This window comes from Triturus cristatus, chromosome 12, assembly GCF_964204655.1.
Source record: "Triturus cristatus chromosome 12, aTriCri1.1, whole genome shotgun sequence".
Taxonomy (NCBI): domain Eukaryota; kingdom Metazoa; phylum Chordata; class Amphibia; order Caudata; family Salamandridae; genus Triturus; species Triturus cristatus.
Window position 1 is genome coordinate 527732857 of NC_140595.1, and position 17636 is coordinate 527750492.

Consider the following 17636-nt stretch of genomic DNA (forward strand, 5'->3'; position numbering starts at 1 on the left):
GGGTTACCGCTCTGAATACCTTTGTAGCTTGCTGAAGGGGTGGGTCTTTGCCTGGATGTCCCTCTGATGCAGAGAACTTTGAAAGATAAGTGCCTGGAAATGGACAGCCAATGAAAATCCTGGAGGGCCGGTGAGATGTGGTGATGCAGTTGGATTTGTATACATTCTCTTGCTGCACCATTCTGGATTCCGCGTAATCCTCGAAACAGAAAGAGTGTGCTGCTAAAGCGCAAACCATTTGCATAAACCCTATGTGACTGGACACGGAAGCTAGCAGTCTGGAGTTTTGCAGGAAACATTACCTTAAATGAGGCATGATATGCACTGTGATTTTTGTGATCTGGTTCACATATATTAGCAGGGATAGGCTGGAGTCTATCACCACTCCTTCGTTTCTCACTTTTTTCGACATTGCAGCAGTACATTGAAGTTCAAATGGACAGATTTTTTTAGGTTGGTAGTTCTTCCAGTGTCTGCATGTCAAGAGCTGTGTTTTGGAAGAGTTATGTTTCAGACCATTTCTTAGCATCCATTAGATAGCAACTCTAAAGCAGTTCCCTAGTACTGTAGTATCAAGCTACTTCAGTTTTTTTTCCCGCTTTAAAATGATCCAAGTATTATCTGTGCCTTTGTAGGATGCCAATTTAAAGGATTTGAAGAGACCCAGTCATGGGTTGAGGTGTGTGTGTTCAGAAGGAATGGCGAGACGATCAATCATTGAGGTACGCCTGAATCCATGCTGAACAGGGTGATAAGAAAGGGGGCTGCAAGATGATGCTGGACCTGTTGGAAAGGTGCCTAGGATATCAAGTCAATGATGCACTCATTTCTGCTAGTCTTTGTAGGAAGGGGTGATGGCGGACTCTGTCAAATGCTCCAGACCAGTCAAGAAGTAGACACTCAATTAATTACATTCCTGCCCAGAGTGGTTTTCAAAGAGTCCCAGATGAACATAAGATCAAAGCACATTTGGTTCCTCTTCAAGCACAAATCATGTTTGTTAAGCTCATAATAAGTTATGTTTTCTTCCAGGAAGTCACCGACTGGTGTGAATGCCTCTCATTTGGTCAGATTTTCTATGAATGAGACATTTGGGATTGGATTTTTGTTGGAAAGATCTGCAAATTCTAGAATAATCATCTTATTGGGTTGACCCTATGTAGGAAATCTTGAGGTCTGAGTGGTGGGGAGTTGCTGAAAACAGTTGTAAAGAGACATTTAAAAAAAAATCCAAATCAGAAAGGAAATGTGTGGAAAAATGCCACCTGGGCTAATTTACTTTACATTTGAATATTGATAATAACTTATTTAAATACACACAGCAGCAAGATGGCTGTGTGAATTAACACTAACATTTACAATGATCTGAAGGTCAGAAATTCGAATTCTGGCAAGGTAGACTTTGATTTCTTTCCTTTTCCTTTTCGATAAAATAACAGACATTAATATGGGCAATAATACCTGTTATTTGCAATACTGGGAAATGTTATATTTCTGGTTATGATTCAGGTTATCATAGCAGGCTTAATGTCAACCAGCTTGTAAATAGAATTCAAGGCTCGAGTATCATGATTATGGACAAAGTTAAATTGAATTGTGCATGAATTTGTTTGAGTGTATTTCCTTGGTCTCTGCATGTGAGACATCAATGCCTTTGATGTAACTTCAAAGAGACAAGTTTTTCTTGGAGCGCTTTACATGAACACCAGTTACCAGAACATATTAAATGTCCTGGTAACTGGTGCTCATGTAAAGCGCTCCAGGTTTGCGCTATATAAAACTGAAAAACAAGTCTCTTTGAACCCCCCTCCAAAACCCCCTTAGGTCATTCGGACTCGCTCGCTCGCCGCGGTGCGGGCCAACACAAATTTTACGCCTAACCGCTTTCAAATGTCACCAGCCGCCACTGCGTAGAGTGAGACTTGCATGGCTTCTTTCAATATTCTGTGACATACAGCTTTGCTTCACGGTCTCAAATCGCCTTTGCAAGTGCATGAGGGCACGTTCATCAGACGCCTTCAAGTTGTTCCCTGAGCCCAAACACAAGTTCAGTCACACAGGTCAGTCACCAACATCTGTTTACAACTTTCAAGGCATAGTTTGAGCTCTGTAGTTTTAGCTTGAGACGCTGTAATTCAGTTTGAAAAAGTCGTCAAATGGATGAAAAAGGGAGCAGAATCCAGAAGCAAGTTAAAAGGTCTGGTAAGAAAGGAACTGCTGTCGGCGAGCAGGAGTGACGCTTATAAGTAGTGCTGCTCTGTCACTTCTAGGGCAGAATGAAATCAATGCAGTGCCGCAAGGCACCGTCTACTGTCATGCAGGATCACTGCGATGAGAATGTCTGGATTCAGTCTGGCACCTGGGAAACATTCCAAAGGTGAGGAATCAGTGGGTAGAAGTATCCATAACAATGTAACCTAGAGACATGTGTCAACCTTGTTCATTCAGGCACTCATGTATTTCATACCACCTCCCCTAGCATGCATGCATATGTACAGGAGCACATGATCTCGGGCTAAGATTCTGGTTTTTCAGATAACATCGGAACTTTGGTTAAACTCCCATACACATGAAGCAGAGATGAAGGTCTGGTCAGACTATAATGACTAAAAAACAGAGCATGCTGTCACCACCAAGCTGCACATGTCAAAATGGTGACTGGGACAGTAGTCATGCTGTCACTATGAGGGCTTGCTGGTGCATACTTCAGGTCCAGGACAAGTCCAGCACCCATCCAAAGTCAAGGACAGGCCTATGCCTTTGTGCACACACTGAGGCCAAAAATCCAAAAAACAGGATATCACATGCATAGTTTGGGCACGGAGGGAAAGAGATACAAATGTGCACCCAGGAGGGGACATTCCTCTCGCAATATTGTTCTTTTGTTTTGTGGTACTTGTTCTTTCATTTTCCACTAACCCCTCCGCTTTGTCTTAGTACTTCTTACATAATGCTCTGTGACAGGTCTGCTGAGTTTGCCCACCTTTGAATTCTAATAACATGGGAGATGTACCACCATGGGAGATTCATTTCTTGACTGTGGCTACTGCCAGATGGTCTGTGCTTCCCTTTCTTATCCCAGGATCTGGTTACCTCTTGCTTGCTGATACAAAGTATTGTCATTTTGTTGATAGACTCTTGCAGATTGGATATTTCTGATGAAAAATTTCAGGTAAGGATGGACTGCCCTTAATTCCAACACGTTGATTTGGCATTTGTGCTTCGACAGGGAACATTTCGATTTAGCATAGAGATTTTCTATGTCCGCTTCCCATCCTACCATTGATGTATCCATTATTAAAGTCAAAGATAAGGAACTTTTTTGGAAAGGAATAGCTTAATGTATGTTTTTGTTTTATTGCTCAATCAAACAATGCTGTTGGACAAGTGCATTTCCTCATCGCAACCCCTTCTCTTCAGACAATTGGTCTACCAGGCCCTCTTTAAAGGGAAGTATATGCAGACTGGGTTTGGGTACAATGAAGATGCCAGAAACCATACTTCCCAGTACAGATGAGGCTTGTCAGAGTGTGGGATACAGATTCTTCTTCAGAATGTAACTTTTCCATTAAATGGACGAGAACCTCCTCTCCAAAGAAAATAGTCTTGGCCAGCTTTGTGTTGAGTGTTGCTGACAGGTGCTGGATTACTTGAATAGAAGAACGGCTTTAAGGAATTGATCTATAGGCCTAGATCACAGAGAAAGTCCAAATATAAAAATTGGCGTTGGGGCAACGCAGAGTTTCCAATGGCAGAGTCTCAGTTGGCTCTGATGTCAGAACCCCTTGACACAAAAGTCTATCCATCACTGGCCTTTACGTCACAGTGGTAGTCACCCTTCCTTATTTAGGACAAGTTGACAATTGTTCATTTCCTCTAACTAGGCGAAGGCAGGAAAAACTTATAAAAGCACAGGCAGAAGATTTCCTGCACATCAGGGCAATTGATTTTTTTTTGTTTAAAAAACTTCTGCCTTGGGAGTTTACTTATGTGGGCCAAGGAACTTGGCACCTGTTTGGAATTATTTTCAAAGCAACTGCAGCTGTTATCTATTAGTATGTCAGCTGGTCTGCTGTGGGATGGGCCAATGTGAGGCCTCTGTCACCATAGCGGCCTAAGTAGTCCAAATGACCCCCCGAGTTAATGTACTACCATCATACTCCTGTAAGTTGTGAATGAGCCTTGCAAACTGGGTATGTGTTGACAAATGTCTTAAATTAGAGATGGATTCTTAGTCCTATTTTATTTCAAATCTTGGAAGTTCTTGGTAGCACAGCAAATTGGGAGCTGTTCAGTTCTATTTTTTATGTGTTTTCAAATTATTTCTAAACATCCTTCATGACATCCTCTCGAAAATTAAGACATTCAGGCCTGATGTACTTGCGGATCGCAACATGTGACTAGATCCCCAGATTCCCTGCCTGATATGAGTAAGCAACTAATCTTCAGTTTTAGAGCCATAGCCACATCAGATGGAAAGTTGCATCCTCAAACACAGCAACAGACATATCAGCATTAAAGGTGAATTACTTTAGTCAAACAAGGAATCATGGTTACTTACATGACAACAAGAGCAGCATCTCGCGAGTAGTCCAGTAAGACCTCGTTAAGCCTTACTTGTCGAAGTGACTGTAGGATATAGCATTGAAAAAACAAATATTATTGCACAATCTACTAATCCATGGTTGTAGAAAAGACAATATTCATTATGGCACAGGTACAGTGCTTAGAAGTTAGGAGCATTGCTAACTATCGATAAATGAAGAGATATGAGTGCGGGTTATTGCTGTCCTACATTCATTTAGATTTTTGTTCAACAGTTTGACCTGAATAGAGATCAGATGTTGTTACAATTATGTCTGCATGGTAGGGAGGTAGCTATCTAGCGCTCCGATGTCTTGAAAAATGGCAAAAATGGGTGAATCCAAAGATTTATATTGTGTGATACTTTTAATTGCATCATAAACAGTTGGGACTAGGAAGATATAACGGAAAAGGAAAGGGATTAAGAAGAAAATGTATCTTTGGTGGATGAGGGTATCAACAACTTCTTCTGGCCAGTAGAGGCTGACGGGCTCCATCCGAGAATCACCCACCGGTGCCTTGGCTCTCTTGGAGCATTTAAAGATACAAACATGAGTGGATCAAATGGTCCTGAGATCACGTGGCACATGAATGAAAGCCAATGACACTCTAAGACGGATGGCACCAAAAATATGTCTAGAAATACCTGGCGCTTGGAGGTGGAGAAAAAGAAAATTCACATTTCCAGGTTCACTTAAAGCACAGGCATTATTTCCCTTAATTTCTGTACTTATGGTTCTGAATTTGTTGATTGCACCACTACATGTTTAACGTCATCATAATCAGGGCCAGCCTTACAACCCGGCACACCCTGATACTTGCCTAGGGCACTAGGACAGAAGGGGCGGCAAAATTGTGCCATTTGAGGAAGCCATTTCATAATAGAACGATCTTGTGGCTCAGCGATCAAAGAATGTCTTAATCCCACAGACAGGCAGCCAACAAGTGGGTCTGTAAAGTTCCTTGGGGGGGGGGGGGGGGGAGAGAGAGATACAGAGAGAGAGACAGACAGATGAAAAGACAGAGAGAGAGCGTGTGCGTGTCTGTGCGTCTGTCTGTCTATGGGCGAAGTCATTATGGACACTGTTTCCAGGCATGGACTTGTGTGTTGTATGCTTGTGTTGCTTCCATTGAACTAATTTGACTACCATGCCTGAGATGAATCATTTGTAGATGAAAAATTCAGGACTGTAGACAGTTTCTGTAATGACCATTAGTGAGGTGGTCCCCTTACTCGGGTTTGATCTCAGTAAATGGGATGAAAACCTGTGTTGTATGTGGTCTGTGCCTATCAAAGTCTGCAGAGCAAGACCGCTTTCTTTCCCCACTTTTTCGGACTAATGAGTAGCTCAAATAAAGAAAAGTTCCAGCATTATCGCCTGCGAATATGGGTATATTTATCCGCTCTATGTTCTTTTTCCAAGACTCAGCATATTTACTGTTAGTGTTCTTCTGCTGGCTCATGGTTTGTTGGTGTTATATAAATAATGTATGCTTTCAATGGAATATTCTGAGCCCATGGGAGAGGTTCCAGGGCCCCCAAAGAGGAATGTAAAACAATAAACATGAAAGTGGTGGGTTCTGCTCTTTACCTTTGGTTTGTACCTCTTGATTTCCTCGTCAGAGATCTTCCAGGGACAATCCTGTCTCATTTCGTTGACCATAGCTTCATCCTTAAATCCATCATTCAGCCTGAAGGGGGCGATCATGTCTTCAAACCGTTTTGCGCTGGAAAGAATATGCTTCAGCTCTTAAATTCTTTGTTCTCTTACATACATTTTTTAATTAGTGAATTTAAGTCTGGGCTTTGAGACAGCTTTAGCTACCTCACCAGACTATTGTTTTTCCAAAACAAGCCATATATAATATGTATACAGAGAGGGCCTGCTATTCAGTGAGCTGCATTGGTGTCTTAAATTGCCATCCACACTTTGGCTCCACCCACCAGAGCATACGCCATGTGACAATGGGCCAGACCACTTTAGCTATTGGTTCCCTTCACTTTGAGTGACTGCACAAAGTCTGCGCACATTGCTAACATCAAAATAGTTTCTAACTCTACAGTGAGAAAGGTGGTCCAAAGTAGTTTTTTCATTTTATTTTTGCTTTTATCTTTAAGTAACAACTTTATTTTCCCTGCACTTTGTTCACAGTCTTAGCCACTCCCACTCTGCCTTACAGCCATCGGACATTCTGTTTGTTATTCCTTTGACTTCACCGGGCTAGGACAGGAAACACTGGGTACATTATTTTGTATCTTTTTGCCACATCTGTCTTATATTATTGTCATTGCCTACAGATAATTCTTATCAAAAGTCCTCTATACAAAAAAGTGAAAACAGTATTAGCCAGTCAGCAATCTATGGAAGACTTTAGGGCCCATTATTGAATGGTTGAGAGCTGTTCCTAGACCTCTTGTGTCACTACAATGCCTGGGTAGCATGGTGGAACCACCATCACAAATGTGGGTTCTGAAAATGTACAACCAAGATAATGGTGCATTTCAGTAACTACATCGAATCTTCCCCTGACATGCCTGGAATTTTCTCCCAGTACGGACATTTGAAGGGCTTTCCGTGTATAGCCACCATGGATTGCTCAGAAGGTATACCACTGAAAGTAGTTAACTACCTAACACTAAATCAAGCAATTAGCCTTTGTTTAATATGTAAAATGCCACAGAATGTTTCTGTTTAGAGCAGGATGTATCCATATATTCCATTTTACAGGGATGTTAAATAGCATCACTTTGTTTTTAGGTCTGGAATTACCTTATATATATTCTCATATTCTTTCTTTCTTTTTTTTTCTCTCTCTCTATCTCGTCACCAGTAGGTAGATATAGTTGCGACCTAGTTTGCATAGATTAAGCATTTTATATTTTGCTAATAGCGTTGGCACAGTTTGACGTAAAAGTTCAAAAGTAGTATGCCAATCACTTCATCTGAAGTCTAGGAAGTTTCAGAGTGATTCGTCAAGCGGAGGCCAAGAAAATGGGGGAGTCCCAAAACATGTTCTCCCATTTCCCACAGAAATTTTAGACACGACTACAGCCCGAACCACTGGACGGAATTACACCAAATTTGGCAGCAAGCTAGATCTTGGTACAGAAAGAGTGCTTTTAGTAATTTGGTGAAAAAAAAATTCAGTAGTTTTGGAGTTATTAAAGATATTAAAGATTTATAGATAGCTATGGACGCAAAACCTCCACGGATACGGCAGATCTGTTGGTGAGATCTGATTGGCTGTCAACACTTCAACCGGTATGTTTTTTAAATACATAAGGGGCCGGGTAGGAATACTCTGACCCCCTAGGCCAAGTGGTGGGGTCCCAACATTTTTTCTACCGTGAATTTGCGGAGGATCCGTGAATCTGCGGTAAAAAAGTTTTTAAAAGTGCATGCTTGGAGGAGCCTAGCGCGCAACCAAGATGGCCGCGTAGGTGCGAGGCTCCCGAGGACCTCCGCAACCTCCTACGTTTATCCTGTCTTCATCCTGCATCGGTTGAGGGGACTGTGTCGGTGAGCCTGAGCCGAGGTGGTACCCGTTTCCCGTTTTCGAATCGGACCTCGGGTGCCGGAGTGAGCACCGATTGAAGTTTGCGGCCTACTTCTCTCCTGACCCCGGATTCGCGTTTGGGGGCGACCCAGTGGCAAAGTGAACAACAACGGCGGGCTGGGCCTGGCGAGTCGCGTACCCCACACTTTTGCTTTCACTTTCGCGCCCCCTTGCCGTTTTCGCAAGTGGGATCACGGCGCTCTTTGTGTTGGGGTGGCCCGCTCTGCCGTCCTGGGGTGGCCCCCCGGAGCTCGTGGCCTTGATTGCTTGCTCTTCACTGCGTGACTGGTGCGGGTGTGAGACCCGCGACGATGGCCACGAAGCAGGATGGGGATCGGTTGAAGGCCAAGTCAACCCGGCGTGGCGCCGCACATCAGGCCAACATCATGGACCGCTACACCCTCCCGAAGGGGTCTCCCGGCGGATCGCACAAGTCCTCTGAGTGCCCCCCGGATGCCACGGACTTGCCCACGGATCTGTCTTTGCAAGACGTCATGAGCGCCATTGCTGAGATGAAGGCCTCGGTGGGCCAGCAGTTCGACACTTTAGCGCACAAAATCGACGCGGTCCTCATTGATGTCAACCTTGTGAGAGCTGATCTCTCTAAGACTAACGACCGGGTCGACTCTTTGGCCCACACCGCGTCGGGCCTCACGACTGAGGTGGCGGCCCTTCAAACGGAGGTGCACCGGCTCCGTCAGGCGAGTGCGCTCATGGATCGGCGCCTGGAGGACTCCGAGAGCCGGGCCCGGAGGAATAATATCCGCATCATCGGAGTGCCCGAGGGACGGGAGGAGTCGGCGGCGGATCTCTTCGTGGAGGACCTGATCACTACCCATCCCCAGCCTCGAGGGCTGAGTAAATTCTTTGCCGTGGAGAGGGCCCATAGAGTTCCCGGGGGCAGACCGAAGGTTGGAGCCCCTCCGCGGCCTCTTATTGCCCGTATCTTTCACTTTCGGGACAGGGATGCGATTTTGCAAGCTTCCAGACTGCAAGGGCCGATTAAGCTGGAGAACATGGAGGTGAACTTTTATCCTGACTTCACCCAAGCGGTCCAGAAGCAGAGACTGAGTTTCCTCGGCGTCAAGCAGCGGCTTCGAGGCATGAACTTAAAATACGCCATGCTCTTCCCGGCCAGGCTGCGGGTGGAGGTGGATGGTCGCACTCACTTTTTTGACCGTCCTGAAATGGCCGGGGACTGGCTGGACACTTTGTCTGGGGGTCATGATCGGGATGGCGCGGGGGGGGGGCTGCGGGAGGGGATTGCCCACCGGACCGGGTCTGAGGTACTGATGCCGGGGCTCACTCCGGACGACACGGCCACTTTCGGCCAAGCTTAGGGTCTTTTGTTTGTTGTACTCGTCTCCCCTCATTTGGAGGCTGTGCGGGGTCTTGAGGGGGTACTCTTTCCTCCTCTAGGGGGTCTAGCTAGTTCCAATTATATAGGGGCGACAGGCACACTGCAAGTTGGGGGGGCTGTCTGGGCTCATGCAGGGGTGCAGGGAGGGGGGAGTTTTGTTGGGGCGGTTGGGTTGGGGTGGGGTATTGTTCATTTGTACCACAAGGCAAAAGTATTGTTGTGCTATTCCTAAAGTGCTCTAGGGGAGACGATTGATCGCTTTCGGCTATGATGGGGGGTAGGGGACTGAGTCTTTTGTCCTGGAATGTTAATGGACTGGGGGACAGGATAAAACGGGGTGTGGTCCTGCAGTTTCTGAAACGAATTTCACCTGATATAGTTTTTCTGCAGGAGACGCACCTCATTGGCAACTCCTTTCGTGCTATGAATCGACGGGGCTACCGCCTTCTGGCCCATTCGGGCTTCACGTCTGGTTCCAGGGGTGTGGGCATCATGGCTAAAACCTCGCTCCCATTGGAAGTTGATGAGGTGCTCCATGATGACAGGGGACGTTATACGGTTCTGGTGGGTAGAATGGAGGGCAGAGTGATTGTTTTTGTTTCTGTCTATGTCCCGCCAGGGTTGCAAACGACTACTTTTGCGGATCTGGGGCGCCTCCTCCTTGGCCTTCCGGAGGGGATTCTAGTGGTTGGGGGGGATTTCAACGCGGTGGTTTCCGGAACTGAGGACCGTCACCCCCCTAGGGATCTCCCCCGTGCCCAAGCGTGGTTATCTGGCCTCTTGGATACTTTGGGGTTGGTGGATTGTTGGCGTTTGAAACACCCTACGCAGAAACAGTATTCCTTTCATTCCGGGGCCCATGGCAGTCTCTCAAGGCTAGATTATGTCCTGGTGCCGGCGGCGCATGCGGGGAGGATCGGGGAGGTGCGCCATTTGGCGCGGGGTATTTCAGACCACTCCCCGCTCCTGTTGCACTTCGACATTCTCCCGAGGGGGGAGGGTAGGGTGGTCCCGATTAATCCCTGGTACCTGCGTGACCCCACCATTCGCGCAGAGTTGGTTAAATCCCTTAAGCGATATTTTGACGATAATGTGGGGTCAGTGTCATCGGCGGTCTCCCTGTGGGAGGCTTTCAAGACGGTACTCCGGGGGGAGGCCCTGTCCCTTATTTCCCATTCCCGGAAGCGCGAGCGGGAGGAGGTGACCCGTGTTGAAACTGAGATAACCGAGTTGGAGGGTGACCTAGAATGTGGGGTGACGGATGACAAACTACATGTTCTCCGACTCAAGCAGGCGGCCTATAAGGCCCTCGTCACGGAGGCGGCCAGGGGCCTCAGTAGAGAGCAACAGGGGAGACTGTATGATGTGGGTGATAAGGCTGGGAAACTGATTGCGTGGCTGGATAAAAAGGAGAGAGCGAGTCGTGTTGTCCCATCGATTGAGAAACTGGATGGTGTGTGTGTCACTGAACCGGAAGAAATTGTTGATTGCTTTGCAGAATATTTCCGTGGGGTGTATTCCCCGGTGTCCTCCCGCTCGGAAGAGGATTCCCATGCCCTGCTCAGGGATATCGCGCTGCCTTCCCTTTCGGAGGAGGACAGGGTGTCGTTGGAGGCCGCCCCAACATCTGAGGAAATTGCCCTCGCCATACGTTCGGTCGCTTCCGGCAAGGCCATGGGCCCTAATGGTCTTCCTATCGAATTGTACAAGCTGCGACCGGATACGCTGGCGCCGTATCTCCGTGCTATGTTCCTCGCGGCCCGTTCGGCGGGTTCCCTCCCGCTAGACCAGCGTCTGGCTACTATCGTGGTTATTCACAAGGAGGGGAGGCCGCGGGACCGGGTCACGTCCTACAGGCTAATTTCACTGCTGAATGCGGAACCCAAAATTCTCGCCAAGGTGTTGGCCAATCGGCTGGTTGGCGTGGTGTGCGATCTGATTCACCAGGATCAGTCCGGTTTTATCCCTCATCGCAACACTGCGCTCAACCTGCGGCGCTTGCATGGGGTGCTCGCGCGTGTCCCGTTCATACGGGAGCCGGCCATTTTGGCGTCCCTGGACGCCACTATGGCGTTTGACACACTTGAGTGGCCGTATATTTGGGCGACGCTGGCGAAGTTTGGGTTTGGCCCGGGATTCATCGGTTGGGTGAAATTGTTGTATTCCGGACCGCTGGCGCAGGTGGCTGTAAACGGTAGAGTGTCGGCTCCGTTTGAGCTGGGCAGGGGCACGCGGCAGGGCTGCCCGTTATCGCCGCTCCTCTTCGCGCTTGCCTTGGAGCCCCTGGCGGAGTGGCTGCGGTGGCATCCTTCTATCCGTGGTCTCCGATGGACCCCCGAGTATGAGGACCGCGTATCTCTTTACGCTGATGATATTCTTTTGTACCTGGCTTCCCCGCGTAAATCGCTGATAGTGCTGGTTGATGTATTGCACTCATTTGGCCTCAACTCCGGCCTAGTCATCAATTGGGCTAAATCTTGTGTGTATGTCCTCTCTGGGGAGGCTCCTATCCTTCCGCGGGGTTGTCCTATCCAGATTGCCCCGCGGGGATTTAGGTACCTGGGTATCTTCATTACCCTGGACGCGGAGGCCCGGTATAAACAGAACTTGCTTCCCCCCCTCCAGCGCCTGAAGGAGGATGTCGCGCGTTGGAGGCGCTTGCCGCTCTCGCCGCTCGGCCGGGCGGCATTGTTTAAGATGATGTCGCTGCCACGTTTCCTGTACGCCTTACAGAACACGATGGACGTTGTCCCGGCGCGCTACTTTCGCGAGGTGGAGAGTTTGCAGCGCCGCCTGTTCTGGGAGGGTAGACCGCGTATCGCCCTGGCGAAGCTGACGCTCCCGTGGTACGACGGGGGGGTTGCCCTCCCAGACATCAAGCGATATTACTGGGCCTCCCAGCTGGCTGCGATAAATCACGGCCTTTACGGGCCCGCTCTAAACTCGGCCTTTGAGATGGATAAAATGTTACTGCCGGGCGGCGACTATAATCGGGCGCTTTATTCCAGCTCGCTCGACGCACGTCTGACGGGCCCCACGCGGGTCATGGTGCGAGTGTGGCACGCGGCTAACTTGGCGATGGGGTGGAAGGATCGTTTGACCCGGGCGACGCCACTATACGCATCTGAGCGGCTGGGCTCCCTGTGGACCTCGAAGGGCTTTGAGAAGTGGGATATGATAGGCATCAGCAGGGTGGGCGATCTCTGGACGAGGGGGGGATTCAAAACGTTCGATGTGCTGCAGACGGAATTCCAGTTGCAGGACAGGGAGTACTTTCGATATATGCAGATCCGTCATGCGTTGTGCTCCGTATTCCCGGACGTTGCCTCCATCCCGGAGAACTCTCCTCTGGAGGATAGAGTGCTAGATGGGCATGTACCGGATGCCACGATTTCATTAATTTACAAAAAACTCATCAATGATCGCTCGGGACTGCTGACTGGCCTTCGTGAGGCGTGGGGGGCTGATGGCTTGGAGCTGGATGACGAGGACTGGGTGTCTGCGGTGGCCTCCCCGAAAGAGGTGGCCATACCGGCTCGCCTTCGCTTCGTCCAGCTCAAGATACTCCATAGGGTCTATGTTGCGGGGCCGAGTCTGATGCGTATGGGCTATGCTGTGGATGGGTTGTGTAAGCGTGGGTGTGGTTCTTTGGGGACCTTTCTCCATATATTGTGGGAATGCCCGGAGGTGGCGCGATTCTGGCGTGGTGTGCACGAGGTCTTGCAGGCAGTTACGCATGTGCCGCTGCTGCCCGAGGCGAGGAGATGTCTCCTGAATGTGTGGGAGCCAACCGACTACTCAGTGCCGCAGACGTGGTGGGTGACTCTGGGATATATGGTGGCCAAGCGTGATATTGCGCAATTGTGGGGTTCCCAGAGGTCACCGACTGTCTCGGCGTGGAAGGACAACATGGATTGGTGTATGTTTCGGGAAAAGGTGGTGTATGTTGCGAGAGGTAAGCCTGGGAAATGGGTGAAAGTGTGGGGCCCCTGGAACGCCTACCGTGGGGGAATCTGTACCCCGCCGCTGATGCCTGATCCGTCACCGGCCCCGTCTCCTTAGCCTGCTTGTCTTCCTGGTTCTGGGCTTGAGTTCACTTTGTCTCCGTCCCGACCTATCCCCCCCCTTGATATTCCTGTGGACCGGTAGGGTCCCCCCCAGGGGAGCACATGCTATTGTTCCGATTGTGGGTTGCCTTGTGGACTTGTTTCTTCGTTATTTATATAAAAATGAAACCGTTGTGTGGGGTCCGGATGGTGTGGCTGCCAACGCTTCTTTCAACTCCTGTGATCTCTCTTCTGCCGCAGCGTGTGTTCTACTGTTTGTATTATATGCTCTTTCTGTCTGCTAGCGGCCGGCCTGAAGGTTGTAGGCCCATCTTTGTATATCTTTTGGATTCTGTAATAAACGGTTTAAAAAAAAGAAAAAAAAAAAAAGTGCATGCTTGTTTTTTATAATGCCCCCCGGATGGGCTAGGTCAAAGAGGGGATAATTGGCATCATAATAAGGGGAGCAGGGTGCACGTGGCCCACCTCCCAGGCCGATTTTGGCCCCAGGAACCCCATCCCCAAGCGCCTGGCATTAATGGAAAGTGGGAGGGGGCACGTTCCCCTCTCTTGGGCTGATTTCAGCCCCGGGGACCGCCACCGCCCGAGGACCTCCACTGCCCGGGGACCGCTACCACCAAGGTCCAGCCATTTAAAAATGGGTAAAAGGGGGCATTTTTGGCCTCGGGCCAGACTGACCATAGCTCAACCCCCCTCCCGGAGACATCAATGGCCCTGGGGACCCCAAAGCCAAGGGCTGACTTCAGGTATGTCCCTGGGTGCCCACCCCGGAACATAGCGGTTTCCCTGCCCGCACTGGCATGGGAAGGAAAACCTCTGTTTGCTCTCACTTGGCAGGAGCAATTTTAAAGCTCCCACTAAGTGACGTCCAACACTAAGTCCACTCCCAGCTGGCAGAGGCATCAAAAATGCTCTTGCCCGCTGGAAGCGGATTTTCATCTGTTTACTTGCTCACTGTAAAGTGGGTAGGGAAACAGATGAAAGCATTGCTCCCACCCTCAGGGCAGTAGCGGCTGGTGTGTGGGCAGAGTGATGGGGCTGGGGGGATGACGGACGACGAAGAAAACACAAAAATAAAAGGGAAAGAAAGAATATACCTGCCGCCCACCACTCTTCTGCTCCGAGTCCTCACTACAGCTTGGGCTCCCAGACTCCCCTTCAGCCAATCCTGACGTTGCTCTCATGCTGCTGGCAGCATGAAAGCAGCATCAGGATTGGCCCGAGTACCCAGAATTTGCGCTCCCCCAGAGAGACTGGGAGCCTGTGCTTGCTGTCTCCAACTCGGCAGTGCACCTCGGTAGGAGACTCAGTGCGCATGTCGGTTTGGCCATCCTCAGACGGGAGGCCAAAACAACATGCATACTGATAGCAGTGCTTACCACTCCCCCTCATGATTGCCCCCACGAAGCCCTACCCCCCAAGACTTGGCCTCGCCCTCAGAATTCGGCAAATAAAAAGATAATAAACCTGTTTTATTATGTTTTATTTTTCAAGTTTTGAAGCTGGCAGGGGATAATGACGCTCCTTTGCCATAGCGGAGGAGCCGCCACTGCTGCAGTGAGCAGCATTTTTAGCTGTTTCCTGAAGACTGGAGCAATGTCAGCTCCCGCTGGAGACAGGGAGCAGGCTGGGGGCGCAGGGGCATTGAGGATCTCCTGCAGCCCCCAACAATAATGCAGTGGGTACCCTGAGTGGGCTCCAGGGTATCCACCCTTTATTGATCGGGCCCTGGAATATGGGGTAATTCCTTTCAGTCATATTTTTTTGTATCGCTGTTCAATTTTTCCTATGGAAAATCACATTGGGAAAACACCTTTTCTGACCCCCCTTGTTTTCTTGGTCTCCACTTGACAGATCACCTTGAAACTGTATAGGAAGGAGCTGAGGTGGATGAGACTTTTTGGAGCATTTTGTGAAGATTCATTAAATGGCACCAAAGTTATTAGCAAACCAAAAAATCATTTTCCTATGGAAACTTGGTCTTACCTAGAACTACACAGTGGCGACCGCCACTGGGTAATACATACTTATTGTGACTTTCAGGTATCCCTCTCCATCCATTTGTCTGCTGTAGTGTCAGTCGCTGTACCCACCAAATTATACAGCATGGGCAACAGGGTAAGCCCTCTTCAGCCATTGGTTTAACTGACTGTAAATGAGAACATTCTGCTCTTGCACAATGTGCATATCCACCACTAAGTAGTCCCCCTCAGGCCCAGAGACCACTTGGGACATAAATGTTTACACATTAAAAACACACACAGATCTATATATTTTGGCTTTCAGGCAATACTTGTTTCACTTAGGCGAGGGACCAACAATGCTACTGGGGCACTGATGTACAACGAGTCTTCATGCAAAAACCATTCACAAACAAAATAAGCATTGCCAAAGCATAAAGTTGGTAGCTAATGTCAGACCTATTGGCTTTGCCAATGTTTCTTTAATAAAGCACCCTTTTCTGGCTTTGCAAAGACGTTTATTATTATGAGTTACTGTTTCACTTTAGTTTGCCATAGGATGAAAGGCATAACTGTTTGGATAAATTGTAAATGGCACCCCAAATCTAATGTCTCTTAATCACCAAATGCTTAGTGAAAGTAAAGGAAAGCATGGCCCAGTTTAACCTTACTTTCTGTCACCTTTCGCCACAGCTCTCTCCCTCACACAATTTGTGTTCATCACAAGTAGTGTAGATCTACAAGAAGTGTAGGTCCACAAGTAGTGCAGATCTACAAGCAGTGTAGAAGGATACAATATTGCACTTTTTTTTTACACTACTAAAATTGTGTTCTTTTTATGCTTTTTCCTTTTATGAATTAGAAATGTGTGTGATATTTCATATAAGAATATATTTCTTGGGTACAAAAGTACTTTTTGACTTTTGTGTTGATCACCCTTTTATTGATGTCAGTTGTGGCACTGGAGCATCAGTGTTCCGGGGGCCACATGTTTGATTACATGCATGCTGCAACTTACAAGGGAAGAGTGATGAATGTTGTTTAGAACTTTGTCAGGCCATGGCTGGAGACTGTGCTTAGATGCTGTGGAACATGAGCCACCCTGAAGGATTTATGTATTGCATCAGTTTGTTGCAGATGCTGCTCACTTGAATAGTGCTGGTGACCCTTCCTCCTTGGCTGGTCCATGGTAGCTGACTCACGTGACAAGCCACCATCATGATCAGGTACTGCTCCCCCTGTTTCGTAAGGTCTCGAAGTGAGCGCCTAAATGGAGCCAAAGCTCACTCTATGTATATTTCAAAGAATTGGTAACAATAGGTTTGCAGACAACTGCGCTGTCAAGCAGACATAAAAAAATAAAAATGGCTGCCTGAATGACTCGGGCAGGCCTGCACAGCAATGTGTACACTGAAGCTCTGGCTGTGCACACAAGACTGTGGGTGGAAGTTGGACCTTGTCTGATTGTTCAGCCTTAAGAGGCACTGTCTGGCCATGAATTTTGTCTCCACGGGCTATTATGTATTAATCATGTGCATGGACGTCAATTAGGGGGTTACCAGTGATAACAGCTGCTAGTCCTAGCTGGCCCTTTGGTAGGCCTGGCACAGCCATTACAAACCCTGCTCTCACAGCTTGTGAAAGCAGCAGGAACAGAGAGTAAGCAGCCAATGCTTAATTTTTCAACAAAACAAAGTTCCGGGTCCAAGCTATTTCTGCGAAGGCCACAGCAGGTTGTACCGCCCACTATCTCTGACATCTTTGCCAACTAACTTTTACCTACTAACCATCACACTCCAACAAATTGATGATGTGGTCTATTCCATGTCACCCACACCTTTAGGAATGTCCAGAAAGAACTAGTATTATTATGTTAATTTTAATGTATATTGAATTTTAAAATCTCTGCTGACGCTGTGCTCTACAATAGACAGACAGCACCACCATGTGGTGGACTTTAAGGTAAACAACCTTTACAACGCAACTTTTACAACGCACTACCATTACAACGAAACTTTTACAACGAACGCGATGTAACCACGCGATGCCATTACAAAGCAAGTCTTTACATCGACTTGCGCTAGATGGCATGCTAACATTACAAAT

General features: G+C 48.1%; 1 protein-coding gene across 2 annotated transcripts in view; it reads right to left on the reverse strand.

Annotated features, from left to right (window-relative positions):
- The window catches only part of SLC12A3 (solute carrier family 12 member 3), a 297158-nt gene that overhangs the window by 21804 nt on the left and 257718 nt on the right, over positions 1-17636 (reverse strand). For both annotated transcript variants that reach the window (XM_085637358.1, XM_085637357.1), the window contains exons 24-25: positions 6177-6312; positions 4562-4629 (exon numbers count right to left, since the gene is read on the reverse strand). In XM_085637358.1, the coding sequence (XP_085493484.1) occupies positions 4562-4629; positions 6177-6312 (204 nt within the window). The remainder of the gene's footprint in view (positions 1-4561; positions 4630-6176; positions 6313-17636) is intronic.